Source organism: Theropithecus gelada, chromosome 8 (genome assembly GCF_003255815.1).
Source record: "Theropithecus gelada isolate Dixy chromosome 8, Tgel_1.0, whole genome shotgun sequence".
NCBI classification, from domain to species: Eukaryota; Metazoa; Chordata; class Mammalia; order Primates; family Cercopithecidae; genus Theropithecus; species Theropithecus gelada.
Genome location: NC_037676.1, coordinates 21,149,127 through 21,166,543, shown reverse-complemented (window position 1 = coordinate 21,166,543; position 17,417 = coordinate 21,149,127). Strand labels below are relative to the sequence as shown.

General features: G+C 40.3%; 1 protein-coding gene across 2 annotated transcripts in view; it reads right to left on the bottom strand.

The window, feature by feature from the left end:
* Nucleotides 1-3,635: 3,635 nt before the first annotated feature.
* PPP3CC (protein phosphatase 3 catalytic subunit gamma) overlaps nt 3,636-17,417 on the bottom strand; it is a 102,289-nt gene continuing 88,507 nt past the window's right edge. The window contains exons 10-15 of one of the 2 annotated variants that reach the window (XM_025394807.1): nt 16,892-16,963; nt 14,107-14,133; nt 13,124-13,205; nt 12,407-12,504; nt 5,282-5,311; nt 3,636-4,160 (exon numbers count right to left, since the gene is read on the bottom strand). In XM_025394807.1, the coding sequence (XP_025250592.1) occupies nt 3,976-4,160; nt 5,282-5,311; nt 12,407-12,504; nt 13,124-13,205; nt 14,107-14,133; nt 16,892-16,963 (494 nt within the window). In that variant the 3' untranslated portion in view covers nt 3,636-3,975. The remainder of the gene's footprint in view (nt 4,161-5,281; nt 5,312-12,406; nt 12,505-13,123; nt 13,206-14,106; nt 14,134-16,891; nt 16,964-17,417) is intronic. The other variant, XM_025394808.1, reaches the window with a different exon arrangement.

Below are 17,417 nucleotides of genomic sequence, written 5' to 3'. Positions count from 1 at the left end.
TTTTTTTTTTTTTTTTTTTTTTTTTTTGAGACGGAGTCTCGCTCTGCCGCCCAGGCTGGAGTGCAGTGGCCGGATCTCTGCTCACTGCAAGCTCCGCCTCCCGGGTTTACGCCATTCTCCTGCCTCAGCCTCCCGAGTAGCTGGGACTACAGGCGCCCGCCACCTCGCCCGGCTAGTTTTTTGTATTTTTTTAGTAGAGACGGGGTTTCACCGTGTTAGCCAGGATGGTCTCGATCTCCCGACCTCGTGATCCGTCCGTCTCGGCCTCCCAAAGTGCTGGGATTACAGGCTTGAGCCACCGCGCCCGGCCCAACTGTGTGTTTTTAAAGCACTCAGAGAGTAGAGGATCTAAGGAACAATGCCAAAAAGGCTAAAAAGGCCCCAAAGTTATCCAGTTTTTAAAAATCTTACCCTTGCTCCTTAATGACATTCAACAATAGTCTATTGACAAAACAAATAAGGGTTTCTCTCTTCCTATTTTGAACAATGTCAGTCAGGAAATCATCCCTAAGTTGTCAGGACAGCAAAGAAAGCTAAACTTAAGGTGGCAAATCTTTGCTATTGATAGAAACTTGCCTCACTGAATTGTTCATAGAAGAACCAAAAAAGGCAATGAAAGGCATGAAAAATACTGATGTTGCTGGAGAGACTGAGTCTTTTACTCCTAGGCAAGGAGCAGTATCAAGCTCATCGGAGTGTGATAAGCAATTCTTACCTTGCCAATCAATATCCAGTCACAAAAGACCAGCAAGCAGCAATGTCTCTACTTGTAACCAAAGTGTCACTTTGAGATTTGAAGGAAAACGGAGGCTGTTTTTGTTTTAGCATTCTATTAAAGACACACACACGCACACACCCCCTTGGCTTATTGTTTTGCTTTTGCTCTAAACATTCAGAACACAGAAATCAAAAAGGGATATATGTTTTGAACTTACATTAGATGAGTTTTCAAATTTTTAAAAGAAATAATCATCTGATCGATTTAAATGTCCTGTGATATGTATGTCACCAAAAGTGAGAAACTGGCTCCATGTGAAGCATCATTTTCAAAATGGTATTTCAGAAAAGTTGACAAAGGAGTCCTGACATGCCTGGGAAATTGTTTTTGTTTTCCTAAATGGGAGAAGTGGCAGAAAAAGAAGGTCCCTGTGGGCCTTCCACAAGGAAGGTCCTGTGACTGAGAACACAATAAAACTGTTTATAGTATCTTTACGCACACACAGGGGGAAACATTCAATGAAACAGAAGAGACTTTGAAAACACCAAGACTGCAGAGCTTTAACAGCAGTTAAAATGTCTGTTTAATCATGGCCCTAGGCAGGAAAAGTAGCCTGAGAGCAAACCCAGGGCAGGGGTCCAGCCACCTTGGAAGCTGTTGTTTACATTAAAACAGTTACACAACGGAAGGGATAACTTTACCTTTAGAATTCAACAGACTTTTCAAATCTAGCCTCCTCTTAAGAGTTAGTGCTGCTCTAAAACTCACTCAGGTTTTTTTGAACCAGGATCACATAACCTCTCTACTCTGGCTGATTCCTCGACAGCTCAGAGGGAACCAGTGAAGTACTGTATATAATTTTGTGATGCTTCTGTCAAGGAAACTTGCTTTATCATTCTGCTTTTTGAGACAATAGTGAAGCCATTCCTAAATAATCATCCCTAACAAACTATTATTTTTTGCTTATAAGGATTTACAGTAACTATTTCTACTACTGCCTGCTGATGGGGGCCTGTAAGAGTGGTTTCTCCCTGTGGATTGTGTATGTGTAACAACAGCCTTAATGAAAAGGAGAAAGGGATAAGGTACTAGCAACTCTGCAATCTGTCATGTGGAATGACTTTCATCAGTGAAATTTCCAAAGACAGGATCTTTTCTAATCCTAGGATTGAAAGAGAAAGGAACATCAGGATACCTAGGTGCTTAATACCCGATTTAGGTTCAATGACAATCAGGAAAAGACAGTTACTAGAGACTTTTTCTCCCTTCTTTCACAGGTTTTACTCACAACCCATTCAGAGATCCTTTATCTCCTTCCTATCTTTTTATTTTTTATTTTTTATTTTTTTGAGACGGAGTCTCGCTCTGTCGCCCAGGCTGGAGTGCAGTGGCCAGATCTCAGCTCACTGCAAGCTCCGCCTCCCGGGTTCCCGCTATTCTCCTGTCTCAGCCTCCCGAGTAGCTGGGACCACAGGCGCCGCCACCTCGCCCGGCTAATTTTTTGTGTTTTTAGTAGAGACGGGGTTTCGCCGTGTTAGCCAGGATGGTCTCGATCTCCTGACCTTGTGATCCGCCCGTCTCGGCCTCCCAAAGTGCTGGGATTACAGGCTTGAGCCACCGCGCCCGGCCCTTCCTATCTTTTTATTAACGGAGCAATCCATGCAGGCAGATTCCAATCCCTAAGAGTGCTTTGCTTTCTGCCATAAACAAATCAGGAACTGTTAGAAAAAAGGTATAGGAAAACAGAGATAGATGGGCTAAGTCTTCATTCTTCTAATGAAAAGTATGGATTTTTGGGGAAAAAAAAAAACACCAAAATTATGTTGTTCTTTGTTTTTCTGGTTTCCTGGAAACTCCCAATATGACGTATTACTGTCTGAAATACTTGCTTTAGTGCTAGACTGCCACATCACAAATAACACTAAGGAATGCCATAAATGTGCATGTTCCATGCTCTGATGTAATGTTCTCAGGCATGTACATTCACTGCAGAGCTGACCAATGAGTATTATGACACGGCTCCTGAGATGAGGCTGGCCAAAATGGGAGCCTAAGTTGCCCCAAAATTTTCTTCACTAGTTGGTTGTGACTTGAAAATCAAACTAAGGGAAAATAATTCACAAACTACATCTGAACACTTGTTTTTTGCATTTCAAAATATGCTAATGGAGGCTGAAATACCATTCAACCTAAAGAGTAACTGATACAGAAGACAGGAAATCCTCACTTATCCAATGTCCTTTAGCAAGACCTTCAATTCACAAGGAGACCATTGAACTCTTGTCAGTTTCTACTACCCCAGCTGGTTTCAGTAATACTGACAGGGAACAACAGAAGGACGATGGGAAGGCAGATGCGAGAGCTGATGCCAACAGCCTAGAAGGGCGTATATACATCCTGCTGTAGAAGGTGCTGTTGAGGGCATTTATCAAATATTTAGAAAGTGACTTCCTTTACAGAAGTCACCTGGGGTTCAAAAATGAAAGCAAAAGAATCTGGCAACTGTGAAAGCTTTCTGAAAATATTTCTCCTCCAAAGTTCTAAGGAAATTTAAACCATTCATGCCCATGGTCAGATGAACAAATTTTAAGTAACTCTAAGAACATCCCTTGTTATTTTTTATTTTGTTTTACTAGAACATATTTAAAGGAACTGAGAGTCCAGAGAAAGTAGGTTATTATGGAAAACATTTCCCTTTGCCCTTAAAATCACTGGGTTTGGGTTATTCACTTTGAAGTTCTACTATGATCCAGTTTCCCATAAGAAGAGAAGCAGTTTTAGCCATTGAAATCTAAGAGGACTTTCTTCAATGGCACCCAGCAGAAAGGAAAAAAATCTTCTTGCATTTGAAAAGTTATTAGTCTTACAGGAAAGACAAGACATTAACTTCCAAAAAACAATAATGAAGACTGACTAGTTCAAGTCAGAAACCCAGCAGGTTTCCAAGGCCCTTTTATTAGGGGAAGTTCCCCTTTATAGCACAAGACTTCACAAATATGTTGACAACAATCAGATTCATTTTTTAAAATTATGGAGAAAAAAGGGAAAAACAAAACAGATGCACTTTTTATATATATTGAACATAAATTAAAAGAATTTATAAAACAGTCACCTTTTTATAGAATAAATGCAGACTGAATTATAAATGCACCTCCAGGTTGAAATTGTTTGAGTTGCTTTTCATTTTCCAATAATAAATAAATAAAATTTGTTCTTGAGTTTCAGATCCACCTGAGCCACGGCAGGACTCGAAGTCATTACTGGGCTTTCTTCCCTTGGTCGCTCCTGTGTCCAGCATGTGAGTGTGCTGAGGTTACAGATTTCATTGGCCCATCCGCGTGTATGCTATCTTTTCGGGGTGGCATTCGTTCATTAATTCGGTCCAGACCTCGTGCTTCTTCAAAACTCCGGATCTTGTGCTGAAGCGAGAACCCTCTGATGGCTACAGAAAAACAGGAAGCAGGTGGAGAGAGCTCAATTAGGCAGCAAAGCAACAAGCTTAAAAAAAGTTTCTTAGCACACAGCAACCTCCTAGAGAAACACACAGAAAGGTGGCTATGAAGCACATGTCTGGTGAAAGTCATGGGCAATGTTTGCCTGAATCAGTCTTGTCTGAAGCTACTGCTTCCTTAAAGCCCAAAGGGCCGCTGAAATTGTGGAAGAAATTTTCATAAAAGCTCTATATGCATAATCATGGTAGACATATACCTAACAAAAAGCTAACAAGTACTTACTGGGCCCCAATACATTTAAGAAAGAGTGTCTTATGCACTACAAACATACGCAATGCTAGAACAAAGGCAACCCTAGAATAACTGAACAAGTTGAACCCAGGTAGTTGCTTTTAGCACAAAGACCACATAGACCACACCAAAAACAGGTAACAAAAGAGCTAATCTTTTTGTTTAGGACAGCTTTTTATCTTGCACAACCAGGAGCTGTACATAAGTTGAAAACTTAAAAATAGCTTCTAGCTATTTTCTTTCTGATTCAACTTTTGTATCACCAAAGAAAGGCATTCCCATTTTGAACCATCTTACCTAATAAAACAATTACATGTATAATACAAGTTTATCAATTCCAATGGTTTTCACAGAAACAAAGTTAATTTAACTTGCCTACCTTAGGGCAACCTCAGAAATGAACTAAATTCCAGTCTACTTCTGCCTCTGCTCTTGAAATCTTTTAGAATCGTTGAAGAGGCTGACCTATTTGGCTCTCTTTAGAATCAAATGGATGTCTCTTGTACATGGGAGGGATACAGAAGTAAACCACTTGACCTCTCATGACCAGCTGCTTAAGCTTCTGCCATTGTATTAAAGCTGATAGAGCCCAGAAAAAAAAACACAAAACTGTAGCTGTGGTGAAGGTTATTTAAAATTAATGCAAAGATAGGACACAAAGGAAACACCTGCTTCGTTAACATGCCTAGAAACAACGATTCCTTTTCTCACTGTTACAGTTCTGGTGATGCAATAATAAAATATTTGAAATGTTGATAAAGCTTTGAAAAACCAGTACACAGACACATGGATCACATCTATCAGAGTAATATGGCCATACCTTCCCGGGCCTCTACCGCTTCTACTGTGGCTGTAAGAGGGCAGGAGCAGTAGCATGCAAAAATGAAGACAGAAAAAGAGTGAGTAAACCAACAGCACTGCTGGCAGCACAGCCGTCCCAGGGGCCCGAGTTTTAGCCTATCCCCATCCACAATGAAAGTCAACTAGTTAGAGAAGCGAGAAGATTATTGCGAGAGACTCCATTGGGGTGGGAGGAATATGGGGTGGGGAGAGTTTCTAATATTTTTAACATTTCGGGTGGCATTGAACATTGCTCTCTTCATTTTAAATAGCCAACTGCTACTTTATATCTTGACATCCACATATCAAAACAACATGTAGAATCAAATAGTCTGACATCACAATAATCCTTAGTTTGTAAAATAGCTCAGGTGATATTAAATGAGCTACTGCTGGGTCCTATTCAAAAAGCTTATTTACAACTACATCTTATTGCTCTCAAGTGACTTATTTGGAGTCCAACTGTCCTATTAATTACTTCATTAAAAAAAAAAAGTGGCCTTTGAACAGCAGACTGGCATTTGGAAGCAGACGAAAAATAGGTTCCATGTGAAGGGTTATTCCTTGTCCAGGAGTGGAGTACAAAGTTAACAAAAGCATAGAACTACTGAATTCCTAATGCAAATGTGTGTACCCATCTGGGCTTAAAAGTATAGCAGAGGCTGATGTTTACAATCCATATGGCTTCCACACAGTGTTCAAGAGAGTAGGCCAATAACTAAGAAAGCCCTCTTCTTTCTTAGCAATGGAAAAGGAAGCAACTTAAAAATTAGTACCAACAGGTAAACTCCCTTGCATCTCCTTTCTCAGACAGTAAAAACGCTAATATATGAAAAGGTACAGGGTGCAGCAAGAAAGATCCTATTAGGAGAACTCTGTCAGTTACTCCAGTACCAATTTGCCAAAAGGCGGCAAGGAAGAATAATGAGCAGTAACAGTATGCTGCTATTCCCAAGGCTTTATATATCAATATGAGAAAAGAAACGGAAAGAACTACAACATTAAATACCTAATGCAATGTGAAAAATGGATAATTGGAATCTACTTATGAAGTGCTCTCATTTGTCAACCATAGGTAGGCATGTATTAAATCACTGTCACACCCTCTCTAATCTCCTTAAGTAGAACAAATACCCTTGACAAGAAAGCTACAGTGCCTTCTAACACCACATCACTGATGTCACTGTTAGGAAGTGGGAGAACAAAGCATTGCTAAAACTGTATACTGAGTGTTGGTCTAATTAGAGCTTAAAAGCTACATGGTAAAATGTGTACGATATTACGTTGTTTGGGGCCCTCCCAGAATTGTTATTCACATTGAGTATAAAGATAGTAGCCTGCAGTAAGGGCCATTATAAGAAACAGTCATATCAAACTACCTCAACTTTTTTTTTCTTTTTAACATCTTAACTGAAATAGAATTCATATACCACAAAATTCACTTGTTTAAAGTATACAAGTCAAAGGTTTTAATATAGAGTTGTGCAACCATCACCGCAATCTGTGCTTAGAATATTTTCATCACCCCAATGAGAAACCCCCCACTTATTAGCAGTCACTTCCCATTTCCTTCCCTCACCTCTTCCCCTTAATCCTAGTCGAGCACGAATCTACTTTCTCTGTAGACTGGTCTGTTCTGGACATTTCATACGAATGGCATCATATAATATGTGGTCTGTAGTGACTGACTTCTTTCACTTAGCATAATGTTTTCAAGGTTCAGTTATGTTGACATGTATACCTGCATTTCATTCCTTTTTATGGCTGAATAGTATTCCATTGTGTTTATCACATTTTGTTTATCTAGTTTATGGACAATTGCTTTTTTCCACCTTTTGGCTATTATAAAAATGCCATTTTGGGCTCTTATGATGAATGTCATTTATGAACACTTGTGTACAAGTTTTTGCGAGGACGTATTTTCTTTTCTTTGTGGGGTATGTAGCTGTGACTGGAATTGCTGAGTAATAAGTCAACTCTATGTTTCATCATTTGAAGAACTGTCAGAATGTTTTCCAAAGCAGCTGTACCATTTTACATTCCCACCAGCAGTGTTAAGAAGGTCCCAATTTCTCCACATTCTCATCAACACTTCTTATTAACTGCTGTCTTTTCACAGCCATCCTACCGACTATGAAGTGGTATCCCATTGTGGTTTTGATTTGCATTTTCTGAATGTCTAATGATGTCAAACATCATTTCATGTGCCATTTGTATGTCTTCATGGGAAAAATGTCAATTCAATTCTTTACCCATTTTTAACTGGGTTGTCTTATTATTGAGTTGTAAGAGTATATTTTCTAGATACCAATCTCTTAGGAGATATATGATTTGAAAACATTTTCAACCATTCTGTGGGTTGTCTTTTCATTTTCTTGATAGCACCATTTGCAGTACAAGAGTTTTTAATTTTGATGTAGTCCAATTTATAACTGATCTGTTTTAATCTGATGGTCTTCATGAATCTTGTCCTGTCCTTGGCTTTCCCCACTATTTTGGCTATTGGGATTCTTAGAGTCAAATTTGTGGCTAACTATTGGCTTTATTTTTGTTTTCCCTTGTGCTTCAATTTCCAAGCATATTTATTTTACTCCACTGTGTTTTATGTATACTGTAACTCATGCCAGTCCCTCTTAGATCAAGGTGGGGCATATATGAATGTATGTTACATGGCCATATGGGATATTGTTGGTTATATGAATAAAAGTAAAGTTATATGAATAAAAGGTCTTTTTTAGTTAATGCTCCAGTTTGCCAATGAGCCGGTGGAACTGAGACTCCAATGTGAAAATAACAGAATAAACTCACTTCCTGTGAATCAGTAAGAACAAGAAACTCTAAAAAGTTGGCTCCAACTTTAACTTTGTTCTCACATATTATTGAAGATTTCTATCAATTTTGGAAGTATCAATAAATGGTCCTATCTTGATTAAAACACTTATATTCAACTCATACATTGGGGCTGAGCCCAAAAGATGACCAAGAATTAGAAACAAATTTCCAAATAACATAGCTATATAATTCTGTTGCTCAGCCCTGATTTGAAGATTTGCTTTCTCAAGGTTTAGACAAAGTTGGTTTCGATTAAAACAACAATTTTGTTGGTCAGCACAATTGCATAATGTTCACATAAGGATGCTATAGGACATTCCTTTTTTTCTCTTAACTCATGTTACTGCCTATTCCTCTAAGATACTTTGTTATCAGAGTTGCTCTCGGAATATCTCAGATGACTAATTACCAAGCAAAGCAATGGTGGGAACATATTCTGCTTACAAAAAACCCTGCACATTTATTTGAGAAAAATATTCAACTGGAAATAGTTTACTGATACTTTCTGTGAAACTAAAGGAACTAGGAAAATAAACTATACTTCCAAAGAGAAAATGTTCAGACTTTCTTCTAAACAGCTGAACTTTAATATTTCAGAATTCAATTTGAAAGAGAAGGAGGAATTGAATTTTATAAAAAGAAAAAAACGGCTGGGCGTGGTGGCTCACGCCTGTAATCCTAGCACTTTGGGAGGCTGAGGCGGGCGGATTGCCTGACCTCAGGAGTTTGAGACCAGCCTGGGCAACATGGTGAAACTCTGTCTCTACTAAAATACAAAAAATTATCCGGGTATGGTGGCATGCGCCTGTAGTTCCAACTACTTGGGAGGCTGAGGCAGGAGAATTGCTTGAACCCAGGAGGCGGAGGTTGCAGTGAGGCAAGATCGTGCCACTGCACTCCAGCCTAGGCAACAGACCAAGATTCTGTCTCCAAAAAGAGAAAAAAAAAAGGGTTTGTCCCTATTAGTCAATAGCAATGAAATTTCTACAAAAGAAAAAGGACTCCTATAAATGGCAGGATGGCCAGGCACAGTGGCAAATGCCTATAGTCCCAGCCACTCAAGTAGTTGAGGCAGGGGGATTGCTTGAGCCCAGGAACTGGGTACTGCCGTGAGCTATGACAGCACCTGTAAATAGCCATTGTATTCTAGCCTGGGCAACTCTGTCTTTTGGGAAAAAAAGAAAAAAGAAAAAAGGCCAGATGAAGGATGATGTGGGAAAAAACACTTAAGTAGAAACAATTCAACAAAACAAGGGGAGCAAAAAAAAGCAGTGAAACTTTAGTTTAAGATATTAATGCTTCAACACCAATTTTCTTTTTTTTTTTTCTTTTTGGAGACGGAGTCTCGCTCTGTTGCCCAGGCTGGAGTGCAGTGGCGCGATCTCGGCTCACTGCAAGCTCCGCCTCCCGGGTTCACGCCATTCTCCTGCCTCAGCCTCCCGAGTAGCTGGGACTACAGGCGCCCACCACCTCGCCCAGCTAATTTTTTTGTGCTTTTTAGTAGAGACGGGGTTTCACCGTGTTAGCCAGGATGGTCTCCATCTCCTGACCTCGTGATCCGCCCGTCTCGGCCTCCCAAAGTGCTGGGATTACAGGCTTGAGCCACCGTGCCCGGCCAACACCAATTTTCATACCTAGTGTCAGTCACCCAGTAATGTGATCTCTTGTCTCTTCCCTTTGTATGTTTATTCTCACAAACACCAATCTTTTCATTCCAGGATTCCAGAAAGCCCTTTACTAAGAAATCGGCTCCTGGGTAAATTTCAGAATTGGTACTCTGATTGAAGAGGTAATTTTGGCACTGGAATAGAATATGGCTGCACAGAAAGAGGCAAACTCCCTCTCTGATTGAGAAACTGCAACCCTCTCAAACTGTTTTAAGGTACAAAATATACACGAGGCATAGCATGTGCACAAATCTGAAGTGTACAGCTCGATACATTCTAACCTATTTATATACATGTCTAACTACCACCATGATAGGGATACAGAACATTCCTAGCACTCCAGATGTTCCCTGTGCCCTTCTGGGACAATATTCTCCCACCAGAGAAAGTGACATTCTGACTTTATTATCACTGATTAGTCTAACGGTTCTTAAATGTTATATAAATCAGACAGTCTGTGCTCTTTTGTGTCTGGCTCTTGCAGTTTACTGTAATGTCTATGAGATTTAACCATGTTGTAGCATGTGTCCATAATGTGCTATTTTTTATTGCTGAGTATTATTCCATTGTATAAATAGAATACAGTTTATTTATATTTTAGAATACAATTTATTTATGTAGTCTACCATTGATGGACATTTGGGTTGTTTCCAGCTTTGAGCTATTATGAATAAAGCTACAGTGAACATTCCCAGCATAACCTTTGGTGAACACATCCAGTTTCTCTTGGATATATACCAGGTGTGGAACTGCTGGGTTACAGGGTAGATGTACGTTTAGCTTTACTGCCCAATAGTTTTCTAAAGTGCTTGAATCAATTTACAAGCACTTCAGCAACATACCTAGTTCTAGTTCTCCAGAAACACACCAATACAATACTTGGTATTGTCAGACTTTTTTTTTTTTTTTTGGAGACAGGGTCTCGCTCTGTTGCCCAGACTGCAGACTGCAGTGCAGTGGCACAATCATAGCATACTACAGCCTCGAACTCCTGGCCTCAAGTGATCCTCCCACCTCAGCCTCCCAAAGTGCTGGGGTAACAGGTGTGAGTCACCACGCCCTGGCCCAAACTTTTAATTTTTAGCTGTTCTAGTGGGTATGTAATGGTACCTCACTGCAGTGCTTTGTGTTTTTTTTTTGAAACAGAGTCTTGGCGTGATCTCGGCTCGCTGCAACCTCCACCTCCCGGGTTCCAGTGATTCTAGTGCCTCAGCCTCCTGAGTAGCTGGGATTACAGGAGTATACCACCATGCTCAGCTAATTTTTGTATTTTTAGGAGAGGTGGGATTTTGCTGTGTTGGCCAGGCTGTTCTTGAACTCCTGGCCTCAAAAGATCTGCTTGCCTCAGCCTCCCAAAGTGCTGGGATTATAGGCGTGAGCCACTGCTCCTAGCCCTCACTGTGGTTTTAACGTCTACTACCTAGATTGAAAACTATAATAATATTAACATCTTTTCTTTTTTTTTTTTTTTTTTTTTTTTGAGACAGAGTCTTGCTCTGTCGCCCAGGCTGGAGTGCAGCGGTGCGATCTCTGTTCACTGCAAGCTCCGCATCCTGGGTTCACGCCATTCTCCTGCCTCAGCCTCCTGAGTAGCTGGGACTACAGGCGCCCGCTACCAAGCCCGGCTAATTTTTTATATTTTCAGTAAAGACGAGGTTTCACCGTATTAGCCAGGATGGTCTCCATCTCCTGACCTCGTGATCCACTCGCCTTGGCCTCCCAAAGTGCTGGGATTACAGGCGAGAGCCACCACGCCCAGCCGATCTTTTCATATGTTTATTGGCCACTGATTTTTTTTGAGATGGAGTCTCACTCTGCCACCCAGGCTGGAGTGCAGTGGCGTGATCTCAGCTCACTGCAACCTCCGCCTCCCGGGTTCAAGCAATTCTCCTGCCTGAGTCATCCGAGTAGCTGGGATCACAGGTGCCCACCACCACACCTGGCTAATTTTTGTATTTTTAGTAGAGACGGAGTTTCACCATGTTGGCCAGGCTGGTCTCGAACTCCTGACCTCAGGTGATCCGCCTGCCTTGGCCTCCCAAAATGCTGGGATTACAGGCATGAGCCACTGCACCGGGTCTATTGGCCACTTTGATATCCTCTTTTGTGAAGTGCCTGTTTAAATCTTCTGACCATTTTTGAAATTTGTTTTTTCCTATTGATTTATAGTTCTTTATATGTTCTGGATACAAGGGCTTTGTGAGACATGTGTATTGCAAAAATTTTCTTCCATTTTGTGTCTTGCCTTTTTCCTCTCTTAATCATGTATTTTTAAGAAGAGAAGTTCTTGATTTTAATGAAATTCAACTGGCTTTTTAAGGTTAGTACTTTTTGTGCCCTACTTAAAGACTCTGCCTACCCCAGTGTTTACTCTCCATATTTTCTTCTCGTTTTACTATCCTGCTTTCTCACACTGAAGTTATAATAAGCCATTCTGATTTAGGTTTTCTGTACGGAGGGAAGTAGGGGTGAAGATTCATTTCCCCGCTTATGGTATAACCAACTGCTCTCGTGGCATTTACTGAGGAAAGCCCTCGTTTGTAAGTGTGTGCTGACTGTTAGGTTACGGGAGCACACCTTCCATGGAGGAGAGCTCTCATACTCACCCGTCTCGATAGTCTGCTTGCCTCCTGAGAGGACACCCAGAGGGAGCGTGCCTGTGGGAGTCAGGCCCTTGAGAGTCAGCACACTCTCACTTTCTTGCCTGCAAAGGAAGACCAAAGCCCTGGGTTAATGCCAGGGAACCCTCCATTCAGCAACTCAAAGATATTGAAGGAAGTGAAGAAAGAGAGCAGAGATGGAAGATAGGTTCTCCTACCTCCTAACCCTTCCCTGACTCAAAGAAAGGGATGTTTTCCGCAAATATTTTCATTTTAAACAATCAGCCAGTTCTTGTTTTTCAATTAGAAGCACTTAACAGCCAGGCACTGTTCTAACATTTCCCATATTTTATCCCATTTAATACACCTAACAACCTGTGCGTTAGGGCCTATTATTATTTCTGCTTTACAGGCAAGGAAACTAAGGCACAGAGATGAAACCCAAGATCACACAGATAAGAGGTAGAGCCAGAATTTGAACACAGGCAATCTGGTTGGAAAGTCCACACTAAACCACTACATTCACTACATCTAAGCTACTAACAAATTGAATGTTTGATGGAACATTTTTAGTCGCTTTAACATGTTCATTCAATCTGCACTCGACCTAAAGACCTGCAGTTTCAATACTAAATTCCAATTCTAAAAAAACTGTTCTGAATTCGATGTCTAATTTACTCTCAAAATGCCTTTAATCCACACTGTAATGACAGATATCCTTACCGAAGAATTGAAAAGACCCGTGCCATCTTCCCAATGGCTCTGATCTTACTCCTGATGATCTCCTTACGAACTGTAGTGCTTCCTTAGAGAATACAAAGAATAAGTAAGTTAAAGGGATGTGTTAATAGGCTGCCTTTAAAAAATTCAGGATTAAGTGTCTTAAGTTAAAGAAACAATTGTTTTTAAAAAACAGAAATGAAGGCTTAAGTTTGTTTAAACAAACAAAAATCTCAGGAAGTTCTAAGGAGCAAGAGAAAAAATGACCCAGAAGATAAAAAGATGAAGTAAAAAATGAGAGGCCACAAAAGAGACAGACTGGGTGGATCTATGAGAGGTGGGAACTTATTTGTGGTTGTGAAACATAGAACACAGCAAAGAATGAAACACACACATACATAAACAAACCTCACCAAGAAAGCTGCTACAGCAAAGATGTCTTTTGACAATGCTGTGGGCCACCTTAGGGTGCGGGGTTTGGCCTGCCAAATGGCAAGTGATCATTCCAGCAGCTGTCTTCTGTACGTAAACACAACACCCAGCTAGCTCTCCTGAACTTAGTGAGTGCTGCTTTCATTCTATAATCTTCACTTACATTAGTGAATTATTGCCTCACAATACTACTTACAACCGTGCACTATTTTAAAAAGCAACAACAGAAAAAGTTAACGCAAGACTTTATGGCTTTTTCTTATCTAGGATTCTGAAAATAGCCCACAAATGAGAAGCCAAGGTCCAGCATGCACCAGGTATCTACAGTCAAAAGTCAGAAAAAGAAACATGGCCTCTCCTTCCTCACATCCAACCCTCAACACCCTGCCGGATCATGCAACAGGTCCAGAGAAAACATACACATTAAAACTGAAGGGGAGGATGGAGAGCCTTTCTGAAATTATTTAACTACCAATTTTAAAAGTTTAACCAATAGACGACTGTGGTGGGACAGAGAGTAAGCATTAAGCTCTTAGCACAGTTTAGTCGGATACCTTTCTGATAGCTTGGAATGTAGTGATCTTCAGGGAGAAGAGACACCAAGAAACAAGGAGATGAAGACAGAAATATGAGAAGAGAAATTTATGTTTACATGGAAAAGAGAAAAAAAAATCAAAGTGAAATGCAATGAGAGAAACAGGCTATTATCTTTACCAGCTCATAAGAGATATCCTTGGAATCATGATGCAACATTAAATTACAAATTTATTTTGTCAGTAGTTTCTTCCATTTCTTAAAAGTTTATGGTTTTACATTAATTCACATCTATGAGCATCCAACATTTTCTACCCCCACACATCATGAAAATAACATTAAATAAAGATATCATTTGTGGAATAAATGATGGCAAAAACAAGGAACAAAAACGGAGGACAGAACAGTTAACAAATCTCTTTGTAGGAATAGCATGTTTTTTTGTTTAATGGATTCTACAGCTTCACAGCTTCTTTTTCAGGGGATATAATCATTCTTCCCTTTTTTTCTTTTTTGTTTTTTTTTTTTTGAGATGGAGTCTTGCTCTGTCGCCAGGCTGGAGTGCAGTGGTGCGATCTTGGCTCACTGCAACCTCCACCTCTCAGGTTCAAGCAATTCTCCTACCTCAGCCTCCCGAGTAGCTGGGACTACAGGCACGCGCCACCACATCCAGCTAAATTTTGTGTTTTTAGTAGAGATGGGGTTTCACCACGTTGGCAAGGATGGTCTCGATCTCTTGACCTCATGATCCACCTGCCTCGGCCTCCCAGAGTGCTGAGATTACAGGCGTGAGCCACTGTGCCCGGCCCATTCTTCCTTTTTATTTATTTATTTATTTTTATGTTTGTGGTGGTAAAGAATAGGAAATACATGTGTTTTTGTTTGTTCGTTTGTTTTTTTGAAACAGGGTCTCCCTCTGTTGCCAGGCTAGAGTGCAGTGGCAAGATCTCGGCTGACTGCAACCTCTGCCTCTCAGGTTCAAGTAATCCTCCCACCTCACGCCCCCAAGTAGCTGGGACCAGAGGCACTCGCCACCACATCTGGCTGATTTCTGCATTTTCAGTAGAGATGGGGTTTCACCATGTTGCTCAAGGGGATATTCGGTTTTTCTTTTGTTTTTCACTTGGCAGCACTACTTCCTCAAGAAGAACTGGTTCCTTATAGTGATCTCCTATACCATAAATAAATACACTCGCAAGCTATCTTCCATATGCTGTTGATTTTCAGTGCAGAACCTGAAGCATGAGAGTGTATGGTAATTTCCTCTAGATTCCCAAAGGGAATTCTGTTTTCTCCATGATGGAGATGGTTTATCCTCACAGTTAAGGGAACCAACTTAGCACAGAGCCTGGATAGGATGAGGCCGGTTTGTGCTTGGGTAACTACCACTTTTCCAGAATCTCTTGCATTCTCAGACAAGTCAGGACCTACCTTTACAATCAAACCTCCCACAGCACACTAGGAAAAAAGTACTTGGCTACATATATAATAAAATGTTACTGAATAAAAAGATTCCTCACACGCCAATAAGAAAAAAAACCAAAATGGGGTTGGGCGTGGTGGCTCATGCCTGTAATCCCAGCACTTTGGGAGACCCAGGCAGGCAGACCACTTTGAGCTCAGGAGTTCGAGACTAGCCCGGGCAACATGGTGAAACCCCATCTATACTAAAAATACAAAAATTAGCTGGTCGTGGTGGCATGCGCCTGTAATCCCAGCTACTTGCAAGGCTGAGGCAGGAGAATCACTTGAACCTGGGAGGTGAAGGTTGCAGTGAGCCGAGATCGCGCCACTGCACTCCATCCTGGGTGACAGAACAACACTCTGTCTCAAAAAAAAAAAAAAAAGGAGACAAGATATGAATTGACAAGTCACAAAAGAGAGATAAACATGACCAATAAACACAAGAAAAAATTGTCCATTAGTCTCATAAAAATATAAACTAAAGTTTTAATTAAAAACTTAATAACACCAGACTATAACGAGTACCATAAAGAGTACTGGAGACCGCACTGTGACTATGCACCCTGCAAAATGTAAAGTGGTACAGCCTTTCTAGAGGCTGTATCAGAAATTTCTATCTGTATCAGAATTGAAATTTTAAGTACTAATTGACACAGATATTCAATTTCTAGAAATTCATCCTATGGAAATAAGGAGTGTTATTCTTGATTTTCTAATATTGCTTTACTTCCTTTCATCTGACATATTTATTTACTGTTTTTCCTCCCTGTACTAGCAAATAAGCTTATTGAGAGCAAGGACCTAAACAGTACAGTACTTGGTATATATCAACCATGTAATAAATATTGGTTAAGAGAATGTGTACATTTTTATCTATACAAATTTTCAAAACTGTTTGGTTTTTGTCAGCAAAAACTTTGGAAAACCTCCAATATCTAACACCACTGGGATTAGATAAAACATTGATCAGCATGGACAACTACAGATCCATTAGAAACTAGTCTACAAGAAACTCCACAAAAACAGTAAGTGTACTAGATCTTATTACATGACCTCATTCTCATTAAAAAGAAAAAAAACAGAGGAAAGCTATGTGCAGAGATAAAAGACAGCTAACACAGTATACATTAAGATGTTAACTGTGGATATCTATAAGATGATGGGATTATGGGTGACTTTTTTTCCTTATTTATGGTTTCTCGTATTTTTCAAATTTTATTTTTCCACAATGAACTAAATTTATTTTTAATATGACAAAGAAAATCATTCAAAATAAACTAAAACAACTAAAACCAAAACCGAACCTCTCCCTAGTTTTAGTTTAGAGGAGGAAAAGTTTACCTTCTGCTTCATCATCAGAAATCAGTTCGTCATCAGAGCATATGTTGAGCACATTTACCAGCATCTCTGTGACTACGTAAAACAAAATAATCCAAAATTTATGCAATTAATGAGGTATTTTCTCTAAAATAATGTGTATATCTAAATAAACACACGTTAAGTAAGCATGAACAAAAATTATCTATCATTATGTTAGTAACAATAGCTATAAAAAGTAGCATAAACGTAAACTTTCAGATTTAGAAAGAATTTGGGTAGATTACTTGCTCCAGTACAAGTTTGGAGTCTTTTAAGATCTATTGCAGGCCGGGCGCGGTGGCTCAAGCCTGTAATCCCAGCACTTTGGGAGGCCGAGGCGGGTGGATCACGAGGTCAGGAGATCGAGACCATCCTGGCTAACATGGTGAAACCCCATCTCTACTAAAAATACAAAAAACTAGCCGGGCGTGGTGGCGGGCGCCTGTAGTCCCAGCTACTCGGAGGCTGAGGCGGGAGAATGGCGTGAACCCGGGAGGCGGAGCTTGCA